At 42.6% G+C, this 21,932-nt stretch overlaps 1 protein-coding gene across 4 annotated transcripts in view; it reads left to right on the top strand.

The window, feature by feature from the left end:
• The first annotated feature begins 239 nt into the window (after positions 1 to 239).
• Positions 240 to 21,932, top strand: part of LOC147883842 (tropomyosin) — a 32,751-nt gene continuing 11,058 nt past the window's right edge. For 2 of the 4 annotated variants that reach the window (XM_087398753.1, XM_087398755.1), the window contains exons 1-3: positions 291 to 427; positions 515 to 806; positions 4,202 to 4,358. In XM_087398753.1, coding sequence (XP_087254879.1) covers positions 546 to 806; positions 4,202 to 4,358 — 418 coding nt within the window. In that variant the 5' untranslated portion in view covers positions 291 to 427; positions 515 to 545. Of the gene's footprint in view, positions 257 to 290; positions 428 to 514; positions 807 to 4,201; positions 4,359 to 17,379; positions 17,582 to 21,932 lie in introns of those variants that run through there. The other 2 variants (XM_087398754.1, XR_015543676.1) reach the window with 2 other exon arrangements.

The raw sequence follows: 21,932 nt of genomic DNA on the forward strand, positions 1-21,932 counted from the left end.
ATAAAATGGCCATTTTTGCTTCTGAATCGTCTTCGCCTTCACTTAGGCCTCCCTGTAGTAGCAGGCCAAAAATAATACTAGCTGGACCGCTGAAAGATCTCCTATGCAATGTGCATCCTATAGGGAACAAAGCAGGGAGGAACGGAAGAGATGGGTCATAAACAACCGCTCACCTTTTAGCCATGTGATCAAAAGCGGAATCGAAGGATCGACAAATGGAAACCCCACCGTGCCACGTCAAATCAAAATCTGCCATGTAAGCACCGCCTGGTCAGCACTTCCCGAGTAGAAAATTGACCGGTGGCTCTATACTAATTCGCTCTGCTGGGATCCAGAACTGACGTAATTTATGCCCAATCATGATCAGACACACTACTTCACCAAGCCATTTTTGCTACTTCACAATTACAGATTTGTGACTATTTCGGTGCGTTTTGTGCGTGTGCCACCTTCTTCGTGTTCTTCTTTTTCTTGAGGGGCTACTTTCCGCAACGAACCTTTTCGATTTTGGCAGATTCGACTTTCATCGATCGGCTTTTCAGAGGATGGACGACGTTTCACGATCCAGAGCTCAGGTTCCAGATGTAGGTTTAGAGCATGGTTCCAGCAACGTCGCTTACTCGCAATATCACGTGGAGAGTGGCGGTGGAGGCTCGGAACGTTGGACTGCTGCTTTGTCTAACATCGGCGAGATTCAAAGTGGCGTAGATCTGTTACAAAGGCTTTTGCTAAAGCAAGCTGTCTACAAGGATGAGGAGACTTTTGCCCAGGCTTCTTCTAGTGCTAATCAGGCCCGCCATATAGTTGTAAGGATACCTCATGCCTTAACTTGTCCAACTTGCCTTGTGTATAACCGCTTTGTACGGGAGACGTATTGATTTAGAACTATGCTGATATTGTCGTATCTTAACCCGTAGATTGAGACTGACTGCTAGAAGTGTGAGTGTGATCCATCATGGCATGCAGTTGACACACAGAAGCTGGCATTGATTCCAACAGTTGGAGGACCCTGAAGGGCTGGAATACGGCCTGCAATGAGCTTTTGCAATGCTTTTCTGATTCCCCATCAGGGGCCTAACATAGGGCAAAAGACCTCCTGGAAATGGCTGACCGAATTAGGGTTCTGCTGGCCTAATCAGTTTGGGGACTGGAGGATCAGGGCAGACCCTTGGGGCCTATAAATATCCCCCAAATCTGCTCCATTTCTGCTCCCAGCCACACCGCCCATAATCTGGGCGCCTATCGTGAGATTGAAACTGCACACCGTGTTGTATTTTTAGAGGATGAGTTTGGGCATGTTCTTGGATTCATCTAGATATATAATTTTGGATGTGATTAATTAAAGGTAAGAAAGAGTGGTAGGTAGAGCTAGGTTCTAGGTTAGGACACTCATGGTGTTATGTCATGGACAGGGGTTAGAGGAGTTTAAGGGACCAAATGACGTGGCAAGCCCTACAAGCATCCACTCACCATGTCACTCAGTATAGGGCATCCAATCAGATGCAGGTATTGCATCTCTTGCGTGTGTTTGATGCAATTGGGTACATTGAGTCAGGATGGAGCTGAAGCCCTGACTTGAGAGAAGCCACCAGGAAGCTTCTCAGGAAGCCTCTCTCTCACACCTCAGCTACTCTGTGAGGTTATTTGCAGACTGCAGTTAAGTTGCTGCATTTCAGTTTGATGCATCCATTGTAGCGAGTGATTGGCATTCCATTTACTGCAATTCATTTTGTGTGCATCCTATCCGTGTTTGTGGGAGGGCATCACAGTCAAGTGAGCCTCCCCTGTTTTCTTTCATGGTATCAGACAGATCAGAGAGCAGCAGGAGGCAGCCAAGCCACAGGGTATTGAGTCTACTAATGCAAGGTTTAGTGTCTATGTACATAGCTCTCTCTCTCTCTCTCTCTGTCTTTTGGTGAAATCCATCAAAGACTATATTACAAGAATCAGTCTCAAAAGGTGGGACCTCTAGCTACAAGGACACACACACACACACACACACACAGAGTTTATTAGCGTCTATGAAAGACCGAAGGGTCTATGAGACTGAAAAAAAACATGAAAGCTAAGAGGTGGGGCCATTAAAAACGAGCATCCATACCCAACACAAGGTTGCGGAAACTTTAACTGAACCTCGAGCACAGCTTCCAATAAGCAAACCACAGCCCCTCTTGTCAATTCACACCTGATCCTCAAGAACAGGTGACTGAAAACCAAATCACAGCAACCAGGAACAATTTGCAACACCAAGGAGCAAAGCGCACTTCAATTTCCACCACGTCTGGGGGTTGGAGAACGTTGGAACAGCTTAGGAACTTAAAGGGAGTGCTACAACTGAAATCGCAATTGAGGAAGGGGTGGAAGAGCAGGGAAAGAGAGAGAAAAACACAGCACTAGGGCCCAAAAATAAGGGTTGGACCCCACCAAGGACTTTATTGCAATAGAAAACTTTGTACAACTGGCTTGTAGAGGGAGCATGAGACTGACTACAATTCTCAACTGGGAGCCTAGAGGCCCTTATTTATAGACTAGGCCAGCCAGCTAGAAAGCATGTGGTTTCTAAAAACTGGGCCTGCTATTCTTGTTTACAATAGGCGCTTTTCTCTAGAAAGTCGAGCTTTCTCCAAAAGCACTCAAGTGGGCCCTTCTTTAATTGGGGCGCCACTTGTCTTGTTCTTTTTCCCTTAAAAAGGTGGGGGAATTCAGCACTCTCCAAGGTCTTGCACCTTGCACAAACAATATGTAACACTTTAACCCATTAGAGGGTTAAGTCAAGTGCATGCATTCTGGTTCTTGGACTAATCCTAATCCCCTGTGGGCGTACCCATAGTTCTCTTTTACCAAAGCGAAGCAAAGTAAATAAAACTTGTTCTAGCTAACCAGAGTCAACTTTGTTTGTCCGAAGTCAAATCTAATAAAGATTCCTCTTTATTTCTTGAGAGAAGCACCAATTGGTGACAGTTGGTGTCTGAGACAAGAAAATAAATGCATCGTGCTGTTGCTGCTGCGAGAAAGAAAAAACACATCATTAAAATTCTTTGAAAGACTAAAGAGTCTATGAGACTGAAAGAACCTGATACAATGAGTTTAATGGGTGGAGCCTCTAAGCGGGCATCAACACCTAAGACAAATACAACATAATCTTAGAAACACTAATACATCAAAATGTATGAGCCCATGGAGCATGGAAACTGTGGTGTGGCATTACTACAATGATCCTTTGGAAGCTGGTGGAGCGGTCAAGCCCAATGAGGAGCCCGGCAGTGTACGAGGCTGCGCATATAACCTGTGGCAGAGTGAGTCATCATCCTATGATTAAAACATCATGGCTATGCTATTTACTATCTTCATTCTTTATGTTGGGGCGTGGCAATCACTAGTAATATCCCTCTGTACATCTGTTGTCTTCCTAATTGAAGAGGGCATGTCTGAGTTTCCATTGAAGGGATGTACTGAAGCAATAGGCTGAGGTTTTACTGTAGAGGCTATGGGAGACTTATCCCCATGAGAGAAGGGATCCTTGCAAATTGCTGCCGAAGAGGCTGCTGTGACTGCTGCTGCTAGAGTTGTTTGGGCTCTTGGGACTGCTGCATTGACTGTAGCTGCTGGAGTGGCTCTGCAGACTGCTGCGGGGCTGTCTGGAGCTTCTGCTGTTTCTGCTGGGGCTCCTGCTGCTCTGAGGGATACTGGACTTGAGGGGGAATGCGACTGCTGGAGGAATGATCCAGTCTGTAGCCTGCAGACTGATCTGACTCCTGCTGCTGCCTGCCAATTAGGCCTCATGTGACCTGGCTGCTGCTGCAGGGTTCTGACCATTCCAGACCTGCAGCATGGTAGTCGGGTACAGGGTATACCTGCTGTACTGCCGACCTGAACTGTGCAGACCTGGTCTGTGCTGCTGACGTCAGCAGCTGTACAGGTTGATGTTCCTCCTGTTCTTGCAGAGACCTGCTGCTGGGCGGCAGAACTGCCACGTAGGAGCCATGCCATGGGCTCCAAATGCCCATGACAAGCAATATGTGCTGCATTTGCATGATGTACTATCTTTTTGCAGAAGACTTTGGCAGCCCATATCAGAGGCGTTATTGAAATGTTTGGCATGCTCGGATCAGTTGCCTTATTTTGTTATCTTTATTGTGCAGTCAGGAAGTGCATTGTATTAGCTACCCAGGAGTTGGTGATGCACGATAGTGTTATGTAGGCACAGGAGAGGCGGATACGAGCATTGGAGAAGGAGCTTGATGCTGCGATTGCTTCTGCAGGATTGGTGCGAGCAGAGAAGAGGGTAGCTGAAGTTGCCCAACGTGCAGCCGAAACACGCACCCAAGAGGTGTTGCTAGAGCTGGAAAATACAACTCGTATGTTCTATATCCGTTTTCCTAGTTTGATTCTTTGTGTAATATGTATTGTCCATGTATATGATGAACTTGCTTTGTTTTATAACAAAATAAGTAGTTTGGCCATCTGCTTTTATGCATTCCTGACAAGCTTATCCTTTCACCGAGCTAGGCCTATGGGTAAGGCATATTTGTCTTTTGTCATGTACGTTAACATGTGCCTCGCAAAATTTGTTTAATTTTGGTCCTATTTTTTATTTAAGGTGTGTATGTCGGAGTGTAACAGACAGAAAATGGCTAATTCTTGCCTCATGCATACACATGCTTGGCCAATATGCCACTGGCAGTGGAAGTCTCGCATAAACATTGAAGATGATTAACATAGAGAGAGAGAGAGAGAGAGAGAGAGGGGGGGGGGGGGGGGTTGGAACATATCATTTGGCTTCCCTCTGATAGAGAATATTTGCAAGAGCAGAAAAACACAATGCTCTGATGAAGCCTGAAGGTGGCTCTCAACACCTCTTCTTATGGCTGCAAGAAGATGAAGATACCAGCTTATAGTGAGGGCCTCTTAGTCCAAGTGCTGTTATATATCTGCTGTGCTAAATGGCTGCTCCAAATTGGGGCTGGAGTAGATGTAGACTGAGCTTGTTATGAGGTCCTCTTAGTGCTGTTACATAAGGCTGTATCTGGTGTGCCCAATGGTTGCTCCAAATTGGGGCTGGAGGATGTAGAATGGGGCTGACCTGGGCCAGTCTTATAGTACTTGTTTGTTTACATGAATATCTTCTTTCTACTAGAGTATCTTCTTCAAGTAGTCGTTTTTGTAAACGATTACCATGAAATAATGGCCTCACTCATGACTAGATACTGAAATGTTTTGGGTACACATATGGCACATCCCAAAAATAAGTATCCATCCACGATGGAATAAGCCTCTAAATCCCCAACCTCATTACGCTGAATCTTCTCATAAATGTCAGCGAAGTCCTCATCTAAAGGATAAGCTTCAACCATTGCTCCTAATGATTTCTCCTTAATCACAGAAACGTGATTAACTTGGGGCCGTCTACTCAAAGCATCAGCTACTAAATTCTCCTTTCCTGGTTGATATTCGATATTTGGTTGCCCAAAGGATTGAATATATTCAGCCCATTTGATTTGCCTTAAAGAGACAATGGGTTGAGAAAACAAGTGCTTGATACTTTGATGGTCAGTCTTAATCTTGAAAGCAGAACCATATAAATAATGCTTCCATAACTTTAGAGCATGAATGACTGCCAATAACTCCTTCTCATACGTGATATATTTCAATTCAGCCCCTTGAAGTTTTCTACTCTCATAAGCAATGGGATGCCCTCCTTGCATCAACACTGTCCCAATCGAGGTACCACTTGCATCCGTACATACAACAAAGAACTCTTTGTCCATGTCCGGAAGTGTTAACACTGGTGCAGTCACTAATGTTCTCTTAAGCTCCTCAAAAGCTACTTGGTGAACCTCTCCCCACTCATACAAGGAATGCTTCTTCAACAAATTTGTTAGTGGGGAAGCAAGACGTGCAAAATTCTTAATGAATCTGCGATAATAACTACACATCCCTAGGAAGGATCTCAGCTCATGTATGTTTTTGGGTATTGGCCATTCAATTATGGCCTTGACCTTTTTAGGGTCAACCCGAATTCCCTCGGCAGACACAATGTGTCCCAAATACTCTATTTCTGTCTTGAAAAACTCACTCTTCTTGGTATTTAGGAACAATTGATCCTTCCTTAGGAGCTCCATCACCTTAGCAAGGTGATCCTTATGCTCTTCCTCATTCTGGGTGAACACTAAAATGTCATCAAAAAAGACTATGACAAATTTTCCCAAGTAGGGTCGCAAAACCCTTCTCATCAGCCTACTAAAAGTGGCTGGAGCATTAGTTAGGCCAAAAGGCATGACCAAAAACTCATAATGTCCAGGGAGAGTGCGAAAAGCAGTCTTATATAAGTTCATCCCCAGCTTTCATACGAAGTTGATGATAACCAGATTTCAAATCCAATTTGCTAAAAACTTTAGCACTTTTAAGCATATCCAATAAATCATCCACTCTTGGAATCGGATACCGGTTCTTAATCGTAAGTTTATTCAAAGCACGGTAATCTGTACACATACGATATGATTCATCCTTCTTCTTAACCAATAATACAGGTGCTCCAAATGGAGAACTGCTTGGTCGAATCAGGTCTTTTTGCAACAGATCTTCAATTTGTTTTTCTACCTCTTCCATTTCTATCCTGTTCATCCTATATGGGGCTCTACATGGAGGAGAAGGTCCTGGCTCTAAGTCTATGGCATGATCATCTTCTCTCTCCATGGCAATTCGAATGAGTCATCTCTTGAAAATCGATCCTCATAAGCTCTAAGGAACTCATTTCTCTTCCGATCTTCTTTTGAGATATGAAGATCTCGTGAATCCCGTATATACACAAGATTACAATCTACCCCTCTTTTTACCAATCTTTTCGCTTGGGTAGGAGTAATCAATGGAATTGTATACACGTCCCGATCCCCTACAATTCTTATGTTTTCATCCTTATGTACAAAGCAACAATGATGAGTATGAGGATGAATAGCAGGGTTAAAATCATACCGCCATGGTTTACCTAGTATCATGTCAACGTCTTGTAAAGGGGCTACTAGAAAATCCCTTCGATCTCTATATTTTTGTATACGAAAAGGAATATTTCGTACTATGGATGTGTCTTCTTCATTGTGTCCCCTAAAAGCTCCTAAAAGCGACATGTTTTTTATAGCTTCTGGTTTAAGATGGAGTAATTTTGCCAATCTATCACTTACTAAGTCATAATCACGAATCCATACACCTTAAAAAGATCATGAGGCCCAAAGGTATTGGCTGAATGGACAGCATTCACTATTGGCTCAATAGTCACAGTAGATTTCGAGGGTGACAAGGTAGAAGCCTCACCCTCCTGCTTGGATGCCTTGGCTTTCCCTTTTATTGAATTCGTCTTGGCAATCTTAGCCAAGAGAACGGAACACTTATGCCATACGTGCCCTGGCTTATGTTTCTTACAACCGAAACATTTTCCTTCCTTAATCAACTTCCTCTTCTCTTCGTCAGTCATAGAAGGAAATGGCACCCATCCAGGACGTGATTGGCTGTTCACATTCCTTACAAGAGCTTTACCCTTCCCTTTATTATTCTTAAACCGGTTTGGTTTCCTAAAAGTGGGTCTATTATTGGTCTTAGGTGATGACCCATACTCCTTATTGAAGGGTTTACGAGGATTCAATTTTCTCTCGGCTATTTCAGCCAGCTTAGTGAGGTCCTTAAGCGTGGTCGGGTTAAACATTTCAACCTCGTACCTTACTTTTGGGCTTAAAGCTGCTAAATACTTCTTTCTCCTATCTTCCTCACTCTTTTCGGGTAACTCTAGAGAGAGTTTCCAAAATCTGGCTGTAAAATATGCATTACTCTCATTATCGAACTGCCTAAACCTCTCCCAACGAAAGGTTAGGTTCTCTTCATGCCTCGGTGGCATGAAAGTGGTTTTCAGTTGCTCCACAAATTTAGCCCATTCATGAATAGGCTCTTTTCCTGTTTGTGACAAGGACCACCACATTAGAGCATCCTTCTGCAGATGCAATGTGGCAAGAGCAAGCTTCTCTTGCTCGGTCTTGTCTTGATGGGCAAAGTATAGCTCAAAATGACGAATCCAATTGAGGATTTTGTCAGCCTCCCTTGCCCCATCATATTTGGGGAACTCAATTGTCTCTCGCGGTTGGAATTTGGACCTCTTAGAAGGGTTACTCAACTCTTCATCCCCGAAGTTTAAAGTCCTCTTAGTCCCTAATCTTGTCATAATGGACTGCTCAATCATATTGCTAAGCTGGAAAACCAGCTTATCAACAGGAGTCTCCTCTCTTCCTCTTGCACTTGGATTAGAATCCATGTGTATTGGGTTTTGAGTTGAAGGCGTGAACTCATCACCTTGTTCTTGGCTGGTCTCATTTCTTCTTTCATTACGAAAGGAGAACTCCCTATCAGGAGGTTCTTGAAGGAGAGACTGCTGTAAATCTATTTGTGGGTTATCATACTCAAGATGTGTATAACTCTCACCTAATCCATCCTCTTCAAGAGGGGGTGAAGGTGTTCTTTCTCTCTCTCCTTGGGGTAATGGAGGAAAAGGAATAAGTTCATTGTTATATGTCCCTTCCCCTTCCATTCTTTCCTTTTAGTAATACAAGAGAGAAAATGTCTTGCTGTAATTTCAAAAAAGAAGGTTTATTTTACAGCAAACTTCAAGTGTTGTAGAGGTGGTGGTACTTATCCGACTCCCGCTTCGTTTGTGTTGAGAAGACACTTAAATGACCTCCTTTCCCTTCTCTTTCAAGCTTTTCTTCTTGTATTTCTGCTGTAAACTGGTACGCTCCCTTTGGGCTACTTGTTTTGAGCGGATTGGAGCTCTGGATACCGTTATAGGGGGTACTTGATGGGTGGATCACTCCCTTAAAATCTTATTCCGATCCGACTTTCCGTTTGGGTAGAACGGGAATCCCTTTTTCTCACGGTTTAAGGGTACATTCACATTGGGGGGGGCAAATCCCCTCCGTGAGGACACCCCGTTCACCATTGAAGGCCAAAATTTTTCAAAAAAATCCCTTGTCTCAGAACCTTGAGATCGGTCAGTCGTGATCCTTTTCCGCAACCTCTCTTGTGACTTCCGTCGTTCGCAACTGTCGCCCTCTTCTCGTCCCGCTCATGGATCGTCACCGCTCTGATACCAAATGTGAAGATCCACACTTTTCGAAAATGCAAATGTGTGCAATGCATGCAGAATTTGAATGCCGATTGGCCCTCCAATGGGGAAGAGCGCCCTCGTGAGACTACTTGTTTCTTTTTCGACCTACATGCAAGGTGGGAGAGAGATGACGGATGAATGCAATGTGGTAGAAAGAATGCAACGTGAGATTCACAATGAAAGGGTGATACCCTTTCATTAATGTCCCTTAAGATCACTCAAGTTCCATCTTCCCATTTACACCTACCCTTAGCCTATGACCCATGCACCTACTATTCAATGCACTCTAATGCACCCTTTCCCTTTCCTATTGCCCCTAGGACCTAGACACATGTGTGCACATCTTTATTACTAATCATTGGCCAATGTTACATAGTTTTGGCGGTACTATTTACACCGCTTGATCGATCATAAATACAAACATATAACCGCACCATCAAATTGGCGCCTAACAATAATAAAGTTCTAATGACTATTAATTAACTAAATAATCATTTCTCTTGTCATGACATTTTTCTCAATAGACTGCAATTGATTGTGCATGGCATGCATCCAATGCACATTATCCTTTGCTTCTTCAAAAGAGTCCAGTTCTTCTTTATCAAGAAGAGTACTTGCATAAGCTGTCTTAACCCCTGCGTGCCTTACTGCACTATGAGTCCTGCCAGGCAATGGGGCCTCAAGCCTACTCTCTGTAGTAACCAATTCGGGACTGTTTTGGCTGCATGTATCTCTTGAATCTATTGCCTGACAACTTCATCCACACCCTGCGGAGGTACAAAATTAGCCTGTGGCTGAATCGGGGCATGTGGATGAGGAGGTTGCTGTAAATTCTGATTTTCAGCATGAGCCTTAGGTGGGGAACCAAATGCTATAGGAAGCATCTCCTCAAAAAGATCATTTGAAGAATCTGGGATAGTAAATTCAGCATGTGTATGCGCTGAATTCTCTGAAAATATAACAGCTCTACTCACAAAAATCTTGCGAGAAGCAGGATTGTAGAGACGATAGCCTTTGCTTTGTGTACTATACCCAACAAAAATGCATTTAAGTGCCTTATCTGACAACTTATGTCGAAACTCCACAGGCACGTGGGCATATGCAACACAACCGAAAACACTGAAGTGATCCACTGAAGGCTTTCTCCCATGCCATGCCTCAAAGGGAGTGATTGTCTTCAAAGCCTTTGTGGGAGCCCGATTCAAAACATAGTTTGCACACATGACCTCACCTTTGAGCCAAAACCTGTGAGGCAACTTTTTACTGGTAAGCATGCATCTATCCATCTGTAACAGAGGGTTACTTTTACTTAGGCTAAACTTAGGCTAAAGTTAGTGGAAAGGGCCTTTATTGGCTTGTAAGTGTTTGTCCTTTCTTTAGGGGATACCATAAGTTGCCACGTGGTGGCATCCTAGGAGGTAATCCCATAATCAATACTGCTTTGTACTCACCTGGGCCATACCTATATAAGGGCTCTAGTTGTACTTGGCATTCATTCATGATTTGTACTTCATTTTACTGAAATAGAATACACAGCCAGAGTTTTATTACTCAGCTGAATTCTAAAAAGAATTGATTCCTCCTGTCCTTGTGCAGTCCCTAACAAGTCTCTGTTGTAGGTCCAGCCCATGACCTTCCACTCCTGCCTTTTCCTAATATACAAGGTACTTCTTTACTCTAACTTTTCCTGTATATCCTACCAATTCAGTGGTGTTTACTGTCAGTTAGGAGCAGTTGTGTTGCATTGGTATCAGAGCACTTTTCGAGGGAGTTTGTGGGAAATTCTTTGTCCAATCACTTTGAAATTTGGAGCAACTACTCTTGAGCCTATGGCCTACCTCTGTGCAAAAATTCAGCGCCAGAAGTGCTCTCTGTTGCGATCTGCCATGTGGTAGGCTCTGAGAAACCCTGATTTTCGAATTGTTCAAAATTTGGGGCTTCTTGATTGGTGTAGGATAGGTCGACATTGCAGAAGTTCTTTGATTTTGGCACAAGAAATTGACGATCTGCTGCTTCGCTGCACCAAATAAGGTTAGATATGGCTTGAACTGTCCGCCCTAAGCTCCAATGTCTGCCCTCAAAGTTTGGTGGAAATCCGAGCTTGGATGGAGGAGTTATGAAGAAATTCGATTGCTGGCTAAGAAGATGTGCGACGATCTAGGAGCTAACAATTCCGATTCCTGAGTTGCCTTCCTCCAAGGAGTCGCCTCTACTTTAGGAACTCCCATACCAAGTTCCAACAAGATACAGGTTTGTTGCATGAGATCTTCCCCGATTTTCTTTGTTTGGAATTGGCACGTATGCTGCCTAGTAAACAAGCTGGCTACATATCACTTTGAAATTACTCGTGGTTGTTGCTGAGGTGTCGTTCTAACTACTAAAACCACTCCACAAAGCTTCATGTCAAATGAAGGAGGATTACACTAGAGTTCAGCGATGTGGACAGTGACCCAACTGTTCACTGACAGTTTGGTACAGTAGTATATTGTTGAACAACGCTTCTGTCTATAGCTTTGACAAAGAATTGGTTGTCCAAAGAATTCAAAGTCCTACATAGGTCTCTATACAGATGGGTTTACACAGTGTGCAAAAGGAGCCTTGCAACAGTCTGCTACTCCTTGGAAATTGAGCTATTCTTGATCAGGACTTAAGATCCTGAAGATAGTGCATTTACTCTTGATTCGAGTCATTAAAGATGCCTGTAAAGAGGTCTATGGGTCAAGCTAGTAAGCAGCCAATGGGTATCCTTGATTCCATCTCAAAGAAGGAAGCAATTGATGATTAGGCTGTAGTTTCTGAGCCCAATGATCCTCATGTTAGCAATATTCAAGGGGATTTGGCAGCAACTCCTCATGTACAAATATCACTTAACCAGGAGCAGATTATAAAGAGTTGTATGGATCCAATGCTACAGATATTCAAGGAGTTAACTAATGAGATCAAGACCAATAATTAGATGATTGACCAAAGGATGTAGAACATGTTTGCCACTCTTAATAAAAGGTTTGACCAGTTCAAGAGAAGCCAAATCTATGATGGGAGGAGACCTGTGGATCCCCAAATTGATGAAGACTTAGGTTTAGATGATGATGATGATGACCCTGTACATGTAGCTGACCCTGTTGGTTTTATGGCTTCTGCCCGAAGGACCTATCACTCTAGTGGAGTCACAGCTCATATGGATAATGATTCAGCACATGGTAAGACTCCTAATAATAATAGTTCAGCAGCTGAAGAGTTGTGTAAAAAATTCCATGAATATAAGTTGCTACCAGCAAACCTTAGGGCAGCAATGACATTCCAGCAATATATCAGAACCAAAAGGACCTGGCAAAAGAACCGTCAAGGCAAAGATATGAAAGACAAGATTATACTTCCTAAGTTCAAAGGTGATTCTACCTCTCCTGAGGAATTGGAAGAATGGCTCAGCAAGATGGATGACTACTTCCTTCTATATCCAAAGGGTGATCAAGGTAAAATCAGATTTGCTGTTCTTTATCTTGAAGATTATGCCCACTCTTGGTGGAGGCATGTATAGCAAGAAGGGTCAACTTTTAATGCTTGGGATGAGTTCAAGGCTGAAATGTTTAAAAGTTTTATATCTCCTTTTACTAGAGATCAATATATTTGTAAGTGGTATGATCTTACTCAGCAAGGATCGGTGAAAAATTATATCAAACAGTTTTGGAAATCGGATCTGTTTGTTCATGGTATTGATGAAAGAGTTAGAATGCTCAAATTCATTCATGGTCTACACCCTAGTATTGCTTCAGTCGTTGCAGCTCAAAAGCCCAATTCTCTTAAAGAGGCTATGCAGTTGGCAGAGCTTTATGAGCCCAAATACAATTGGAAGGAGAAGACTTTGGGTATTGGTCACTTCGGAACTAAGCCTACTGTCAAAGGTGCTTCCAATGATGGAAACAAACTTCCTGCTCCTACTAGAACTTCTTCTATTTCTAGGTTCCCCACAGTGTATGGCAGTGGCATGGGACAGCCTAAGGTTCACAAGGCTACAGATGTGAAGCCATCATTTAAACCTACTCCAAAGGATGATGTGGGTGATAAAAGAATCAAGTTGGTTAAGCAATTATTGATGACAGGAAGAAGAAGAATTTGTGCTACCTATGTGGTGAGAAGTGGACCCCTGAACATAGGAATGTGTGCAAAGCTAAAATAGGAGCAAAGTTGAGCATGATTCTAGAGATTGATGATGATTTATCTCCTGAAATTCTTGCATCAGAATCTGAATTCCATGAATATCAGGACTATGAATGAAGGCCTTGATGATGTTGAGGATCATAGTTCCAAAAAGGGGACTACCTTTCCCTTTGATCGAGAGTCTCATTCTCAACCATCGCCACAAAGTGTTTGAAATGCATAAACACTTCTGATTTTGCCTTAAGACCATAGACCCAAGTGTAGTTGGTGAATTCATCTATGAATGTAACATAATAGAGATAACCACCAAAAGCAGGTGTCCTCATGGGACCGCAGACATCATTGTGAATGAGCTGTAATTTGTGTGTAGCTCTCACTGTACCATCCTTCTTAAAAGGAAATCTATGCATCTTGCCAAGGATGCAACCCTCACATGCATGAGGAGGAGATGACTCCAAAGGAGGCAATGCATCAACCATAGCATGCTTCTGAAGTGTCATTAAGCTGCCATAGCTCATGTGCCCATACGTGGCATGCCATAACTCCGCATTCTGCATTGCAGCAGTGGGAGTGCTCACTGAAAGTGCAAGATCAGTTCTTTTTTCATATACGTTAAGCTGAAAAAGATCCTGATATAAAGTGCCAGACAACATCAAAGCATAGTCATTCTCTTTGTCTCTGACTTCACACTTAGTATCATCGAATATAACGTGAAATCCTCCTCTATTGAGAGAGGATACTGAAAGCAAATTCTACCTGGCACATAGAGAACATCTGAAATTCTGAAATCTATGCCATCATGGATGTGAGGATAATGTCCCCCACTCCACACTCAGAATAAGAAGAATTATTTTCACAAGTCACCTTCTTTTTAGTAGGTGGAGGATGCAAATAGGCTCTTCTTAGAAGTGATGTGCTTAGAAGCACCACTATCAAAATACCAAGTATTCAGTGTCTCATTGACACTGAGAGAGCATGCATCCTTTGAAGGATCATAACTGCAAGTCAAGAAAGCATAAGGATCATCCTCAATAGTGGCTGTAGCATGAACTACCCACTGAAGAATCTGAAATGCAAGACAAAAAGGCATAGTGCTCTTCCACAAAGTTGGCTGTAACATCTCCCCCATCATGTGCATGAGGAGCTGATGCATCTGACACATCCATACTTGAATCCCTTTTCTTTTCTTTAGCTATGCGCTTCTTGCATTCACCAATATAATGACCTAGCTTCTTGCAGTAGTGACAAATGTCCTTCTTTCTAGGCTTATGTGCATCACCCTTAGCTTTATAAGAGGGCTGTCCCGAATCAGCTTTATGCTGATGTGCAGGCTGATTGGCATGTTGCTTTTGCTGTTCTTTTCCCTTGGGCTTAAACTTAGAAAGCATGGCATGCTGGCTAGCCCGTGCTGCCATATTTCTTTCTGTCAGCTCTTCCTGCAACAGAAGTCGTACTAACTCGTGAAAAGAGAGAGGATTGCTGGCCCCCCTCAATAACAAATTCAGCAAGGTGTGGAAACCAAGATAGGACTCAGGAAGAGAATTTAGAGTGGTGGTAATCATCTCTGAATCCGGAATAACTTCATCAATATTCAGCAACTGCTCCCTCAAATGTTGAAGCTTTGTGAGGTGAGTATTCATGGAATCTCCCTCATCCATATGCGTATGAGAAAGATCTCTCTTCAGGAAGGAAACTCTGGCATCATTTCTTGCTCCTGCAAACATACTCTCTAATATCTCCCAAGCTGCCTTTGAGTGCTTGCATGACCGAATGTGAGGAATAATGAACCTCTTGACAGAAAGAGAAATCACTGATAGAGCTTGCGCATCCCTAGAATCCCATCTTTTCTGCTTTGCTGTGGGAGCCACTGGAGCAACAACTCCAATTACTTGTGCTGCATTTCGACCTCTACCCCTACCTCCAACAGTAGGAGTGACAGGTGTAGCCACAGAATATGGCCTTGCTTCATCTCCATTGACATAATCCCAAAGATGTCTTCCAACCAAGATGTTGCGAACCATAAAACTCCACAAGGAGTAGTTGGTGCCATCCAACTTATCCTTCTGTGTGAGGACTCCAAACACCTCATTGAGCCATTTTTGCTAGACAAAATTAAAAACACAGCAAACTGAACAAGTAAAATCCTTTCGTGGGATGCAAAATGCACAACCAAAATCTGCCCACAGTGACAAATACTGTCACAGCCTATCAAAGGCTTGAAATGCACCACAATGCTCTGCAAATGCCCAAAAATCTGCAACGAAAATCTGCAAAAAGTAGCAAAAGGATGGTGGCAGATCTCGGGTAGGGAGCTTGCGGGCTAGAAGCGGGCAAGGAGCTTGCAGGTTGGGAGCAGGAGGTCGGGCAGGGTGAACTTGCTTTGATACGAAATGTGAAGAAAATGAGAGCAAGAGTGAGCAAGAGAGTGAGCTGAACGTAAGTCTGCTGAATAGTGGACTGAAAATGAAGTGAGTACAAAAGAGAAGTGAGGGGTTTTGTCTAAGTGACAAAACCCTATCTTATCCACTAACCGTAGTTAGGGATTAGACTGTGGTTAGGGGGAAATACCTCAATGAGGGAAAAGTGCCCCTAACCAACTTATTACATTACATTGGCCACTGCCTAGAATATGATAATAATTGTAACAAGGAGCCCAAAACTCTTTGTGACAACCGCTCAATGTTTGAGCTCTTTGCAATGGTTGGTCATGCTAGTGCCTTATCTACTGCATTTGTCTCCCCCTTCTCGTGATCTGAGGGCTGGATGATGACTGAACTGTTGTGATTTCTGTTGCCTTCTCCTGCCTCTTCTAGTGCCTGAATATGTACTTCTGAAGGTATGGCGGAAGAAATAAATGCATCCTTATAGAATACTAAGGAACTGCAAACACTCGCATATTGTGAACGTGTTACATGGGCTGCTTATCATTTTGGCAAAGGGTTTTATTACCCCCATATCAATGACAGAAATCGGAGGCTATATGGTCTTTACCGAAATATTCTGAGCATAGTCAGTCTTTCATTACTAGTTAGAAGGTAAGAAGAACCTCTTGCCTGTAGTGTCCTTTTGTACCTTTTGAGGACCCATGGTTTTATGTTTCTTTGGCTCATTTATTGCAAGGAATTCTTTGGGAAAAACATTTTCAAAGTCCAGCCAAGTACTAGGACTTCACCACTATCGTTTAAGTACATCCACCACTTGTAAGGGTTGCTGCTTAAAGACAAGCTAGCCTTGCTTACTTGCAATTCAGTCTATCTCTCTCCTCCCCATTAAAAAATGGTGGTGTAATAGACTTTTTATAGGCACCACTATGACTAGCCATGATAGAGTGACCCTCACCATGAGACAATACAGGTATAGTACCAGGTGGCTGCATTGTTAGAGCGATGTTTTGAATGTCAAAAACAGAGCTTGAGTTTCAAGAACTTAATTAATAAAATTAATGTTATAACTGATTTATCTTGATTATAATTATTTTGTCTATAATAATTCAGTTTCACACTCAGGCTGTCTAAATTCAGTTGAAGGGATACCAGGCCCTGCATTGGGTCAAGACTGTGAGCTTGAGAAGATGCCATGGATGCAATTTGTTATGCAACCAACTGTTGGCCAGATTCATCAAATCTCTCTACACCAACTCAAAATGCATGAGAAGATTGCATAGTAAACTATATAGATAACATTGAAACTATCTAGAAGTGCAAAATGCAAACCATAGGAATGTTCAACACAATTTTCCTCTAAAATTTATATGCTAGATTCTATTCAATTTAACTAGACAAATTCCCACAAATTTATATCCCCAAAAAAGGGGCTTTTGAGATAAGGTATATAGTTCAATTGTAGATAAAAGTTTGCAACCATAGAAGAGCAAAATCAACAGATTGAACTTAAGCAGATCAACTTGCAAATCCGTCTACGGACAAATGGGTAGATTCATGTTTTTAAATAAATGTTTAAGCGGCTTGAATGCACACCTATTGTCCAGTGTTTCAAGCAAGTTTACATGCATAAAACAAGTCACTTCTCAATGCCTACAATTCAGCAATATGATCAGAAGCATTTGATATTGACAGTAAAGTTCCAAAGACTGAACAATTTGTCAACCCATATGTTGGCAAACACGTGAGAATAGAGGCATCATTTGTCCTCAGCCCATGATTGGTGAAGTGCTGAATTGTTATAGAGAATATCAAACATACTTTGATATACTACCCGCACTCACAGGTGTATCCAACTATTTAGGAGGGATAATAACATCTCTTATCCACATCAAAGGTAAGCCTAAACTTGCACTCAACTTCATCACATATGATGATGTAAAGTATCATGATAAGTAAAGGAGAGCACGATCTACGTCTCCATTTATGAAGAATTTGTTGAGCAACATTAATGTCACCATCGGCAAATATTTTGATTTGCAAACCATCTGCAATTTCATATGTTGCTCACTTGGCTGTGTTTTCGGCTTGCCACTTCAACGTGATGCTTATTTGCTGTGTGCTTTTACTGTGTTTACTCTACGTTGCAGAATTGCATAAGGAACCCACTTCTCAGGTCTGGTGACCTCTGGTCTAACTGCTTTGATACCACTGCTGCATATCTTCTAATTTTCACCAACACTCACGCTACCACAACATAAAACTTGCAAGAGATAATCTCCACCTCCTATCCATGGTAGACATACTAAAACCACAGTACTGCACCATTGGCCACCCCTCTAAATGTAGTAACTCTATACTACTAGCCCCTTTAAGTGAATTAGGCCTAACTAAAGTGGTGACCATTCTCTAACTCCTAATTTGTAACCAAGACACCCCATTACGTTGCAGAATTGCATAAGCAACCCACTTCTCAGGTTTGGTCTAACTGCTTTGATACCACGGCTGCATATCTTATAATTTTCACCAACACTCACGTTGCCACAACACAAAACTTGCAAGAGATAATCTCCACCTCTTGTCCATGGTAGACATACTAAAACCACACTACTGCACCATTGGCCACCCCTCTAAATGTAGTAACTCTCCTAACTAGATACTACTAGTCCCTTTAAGTGAATTAAGCCTAACTAAAGTGGTGACCATTGTCTAACTCCTAATTTGTAACCAAGACACCCCATTACTATAGTTGTAACATACACACGCCTTCGTAGGATCCCGTCAATTTTAAGGGCCTGTGCACTAAATCCTTATGTACACTGTGGTGATATACTCTTCCCCAACTCTCTTCAAGCTGCTTTTGTTGGAGATCACTACTACGGGCAAGAGGGGTCATCTCCAAAAGTGTCCCTTAGAGCTTTACTCTATCCCTATGTGAATGAATAGCCAGAAGAAAAGATTGACTTTCCATTTCTTGTTAGATTTTCAAAGCCTCCTCCAAAAAAGATCTCTGCAAGTCCGGACTGATTTTAAAGCTCTCCTAGTAATGAGCTCTGAATGGTCTCCATCCTTTGAAATTTCTTGGCATTACTAATAGTGAAGTCAACAAGAGGAAGGATCTTGGAGTGATTATATGCATCAATCCATTCCCATTCAATTGGGTCCCACTACAAAAATTTATTGGGAGCACCCCTAAAAAGACAAAGCCTTGAGATACCATTGGGAAATTCTTGTCGGCGCGGGTCAATGTACCAGCATGTAGAATAAAAGTATTCATCCACATGGCCCACTACTCTAACTGGCTCAAGGTGTGCACCCACACCCAAAACCTCATCCTCATCGAAAGATTTAACCATCTTGCCTGCGGATTGCACCGTAAACACCTTGATGTCTCCACCTTTATTCTACATGAGGCCAATGACCTGCAATGGAATACCCATGCTAGAAACAAAATCACATCCACCTAATGAGTCTATGTTGTCCCCGTGTCCAATGGCCCATTCCAAAGGGACAGCTGCATCTATATGATCTGTGGACCCGATATACTATGACATCCGTGGACGGCACCACTGTCTTTTCAGCACTGGGTTTAGCCCACTGAGAGAGTTCCTGGCATATCAAAATCAAAGGCAGTGGCTATTTTCCTTCTTGAGGCCCATACGAGCATAGAGGACAGCACATGAGGGACTAGCTCAGCCCAGTCAGAGCACGATCCTGGTCTTTTTCCTTGGTGACCCGAGCCAAGGACAGTAGGGGATCAGACGCAAAAGAGAGCCAGTGGACACGACATGCCAGATCCGACCCCGAGTGGGACATTTACATGAGGGCCGCAAACATATCCTCTTATCTTTGACGTGGGGAGACAAACCAATGGAGTGATGATAGCAATTGTTAGATTGTGGGCCTTATCACAGAGACTATAGAGGAGGAGGGGTGGACCTAGACAAGCCAAGCGATAGCAGCGTTCTATCATTGATTTTCTCTCTCGATGCTAGCCCTTGCCAGATCCAGTGCCACTTTCAGATAATCTCCTTTTGTCTCTCCTCAGTCATAGTGGTGTTGTCATACATAAGTCTAGCCACTCAGGGATGGTTGACCGATAGATAGTCGACCAAGGCATTCTCCTTGGCGTTTGCTTGCCCTTTGTGGGTTTCCCTTGCAGCAATAGCACGATGTACTACCTTTTTTCTTGTCACAAGCATCAGCCTTGGGTAGGGGTGCCTATTTAGTGGCCCCACCCTTAGGTTTCATTGTATCTGGTTTCTTTTTAGTCTCATAGACCCTTTGGTCTTTCGTAGATGTTAATAAACATTCTTTCTTTTTTTTCTCTTTGAGATGACTAACCAAAGGACTTCTTTGTTTTTTAAGGAGGTCCCTAAAAGCTTTCGAAGATCTCACTAAAGAGACATGACATTTGGACCATTGCATATACCTAGAAGCACACAAATGTCTACCAAGGTCATCCAAGCATGACTCATTCCACATGAAACACTATCTATGTCTAACTCATCGTGTAAAACATGGAGAACCCTCCTCAAAGAACCCTTGAAGCTACATCAAGCTCTCATAATAGAAGCCATAAGAATTGAGAAAGGCATTTTGAGATTTGTTGATGTGAAGATCCAACATGTGCTCTTCAACCACTCCCATTTTAAAGAAGTGATACAAGACTCAATGCAACGTAAGAAAAAAAATCCTTCCACGGCTCATGGTGTGGTAAGAGTCCCCTGACAACAACCTTGCAAAGGTTAACAAACATTCTTTCTTTCTTTCTCTCTTTTTTTCTCTTTGAGATGACTAACCAAAGGACTTCTTTGTTTTTCAAGGAGGTCCTTAAAAGCTTTCCAAGATCCCACTAAAGAGACATGACATTTGGACCATTGCATATACCTAGAAGCACACAAATGTCTACCAAGGTCATCCAAGCATGACTCATTCCACATGAAACACTATCTGTCTAACTCATCGTGTAAAACATGGAGAACCCTCCTCAAAGAACCCTTGAAGCTACGTCAAGCTCTCATAATAGAAGCCATAAGAATTGAGAAAGTCATTTTGAGATTTGTTGATGTGAAGATCCAACAAGTGCTCTTCAACCACTCCCATTTTAAAGAAGTGATACAAGACTCAATGCAACGTAAATGACTTGATTCTTGGATAAGAAGGATTGGCAGTTGGTCAGTTGTCTTCTCTACCTAATACGTGGCCCGATATTGCGCTTTTAGTTTGATTGCTATGTCAATGTTCTTCACATCCAAGGCAAACTCATCGGATGGCTTGTTTGTGGGTACTATGAATTCTCAAGGGTATCATAGGCTATGGGATCAGGTACTGGACATAAATTGAGTTGTGTGGGTATTGTGATTCAGCTTGGTCTAGAGATTCGAGCACTCAATGTTCCACTTTTGTCATGTTCTGCTTAGGATTCATTTCATGGCTCAACAAGAAGCAACCAACAGTCACTCTCTTGTCTATTGAGGCAGAGTATGGAGCAAATTGCTTGGCATCATGCAATTCCTTGTGGCTCTAACAAATCCTAGAAGATACGGAAACCTGAGCTGCATTGCGATTACTAAGAATCGAGTGTTTCATGCCTATATGATGCTCATTTAGGTTTGTTATCATTTCATCAGGGAACTGATACAAGATGAGTCAATTGTCTTGATTCTCAACATTCATCAAAGCAGATGGTGCATCATATTCGACGGATGGGTATAGGTTGACAATGAGTCAGTGACCGAGAAGTTGCTGCATGGCACTTCTCTTCGCAAAACACACATTTATTTTTTGAAATTTAAGTTATTTAAATTTGAACATAATGCAGATGTTTTCCTATTATTTAGTTAGGTTAGTTGGCTAGGGTGACAGGTCTTATCGCAAGTGGTGCATTGCCCTATCCACTAGATGGTCTATGCATTTTTTGCTTGGACACTCGTTTGGGAGAGACTAAAACGAAATCGTATAGTCTTCACAAGCAATTGTAGCTTGAATGAAGAGAACGTGGACTACTTTTTAAGTAGCCTTCTCCTTTAATGCTAGCCTTTGTCATAGCTAACTATGCCCTTCACCTCTGGAGTGCCGACAGAAACTCAGTACGAAGACCTTTGTACAAATGGGTGCTCAAGTATGTGTGGTTTCGTGGATTTGTATGTGTGAGAGCATATGTCTATACTATGGTCTATACCCATTGTTGGGCACTAATGACGTCAGCGGGGACGTCATAGTAGCTAGTCCCTGCTATGAGTGAT

The sequence above is a fragment of the Dipteris shenzhenensis genome, chromosome 27 (genome assembly GCF_047967505.1).
Source record: "Dipteris shenzhenensis isolate YYH24624 ecotype China chromosome 27, Dip_SZ_1.0, whole genome shotgun sequence".
Classification (NCBI taxonomy): Eukaryota; Viridiplantae; Streptophyta; class Polypodiopsida; order Gleicheniales; family Dipteridaceae; genus Dipteris; species Dipteris shenzhenensis.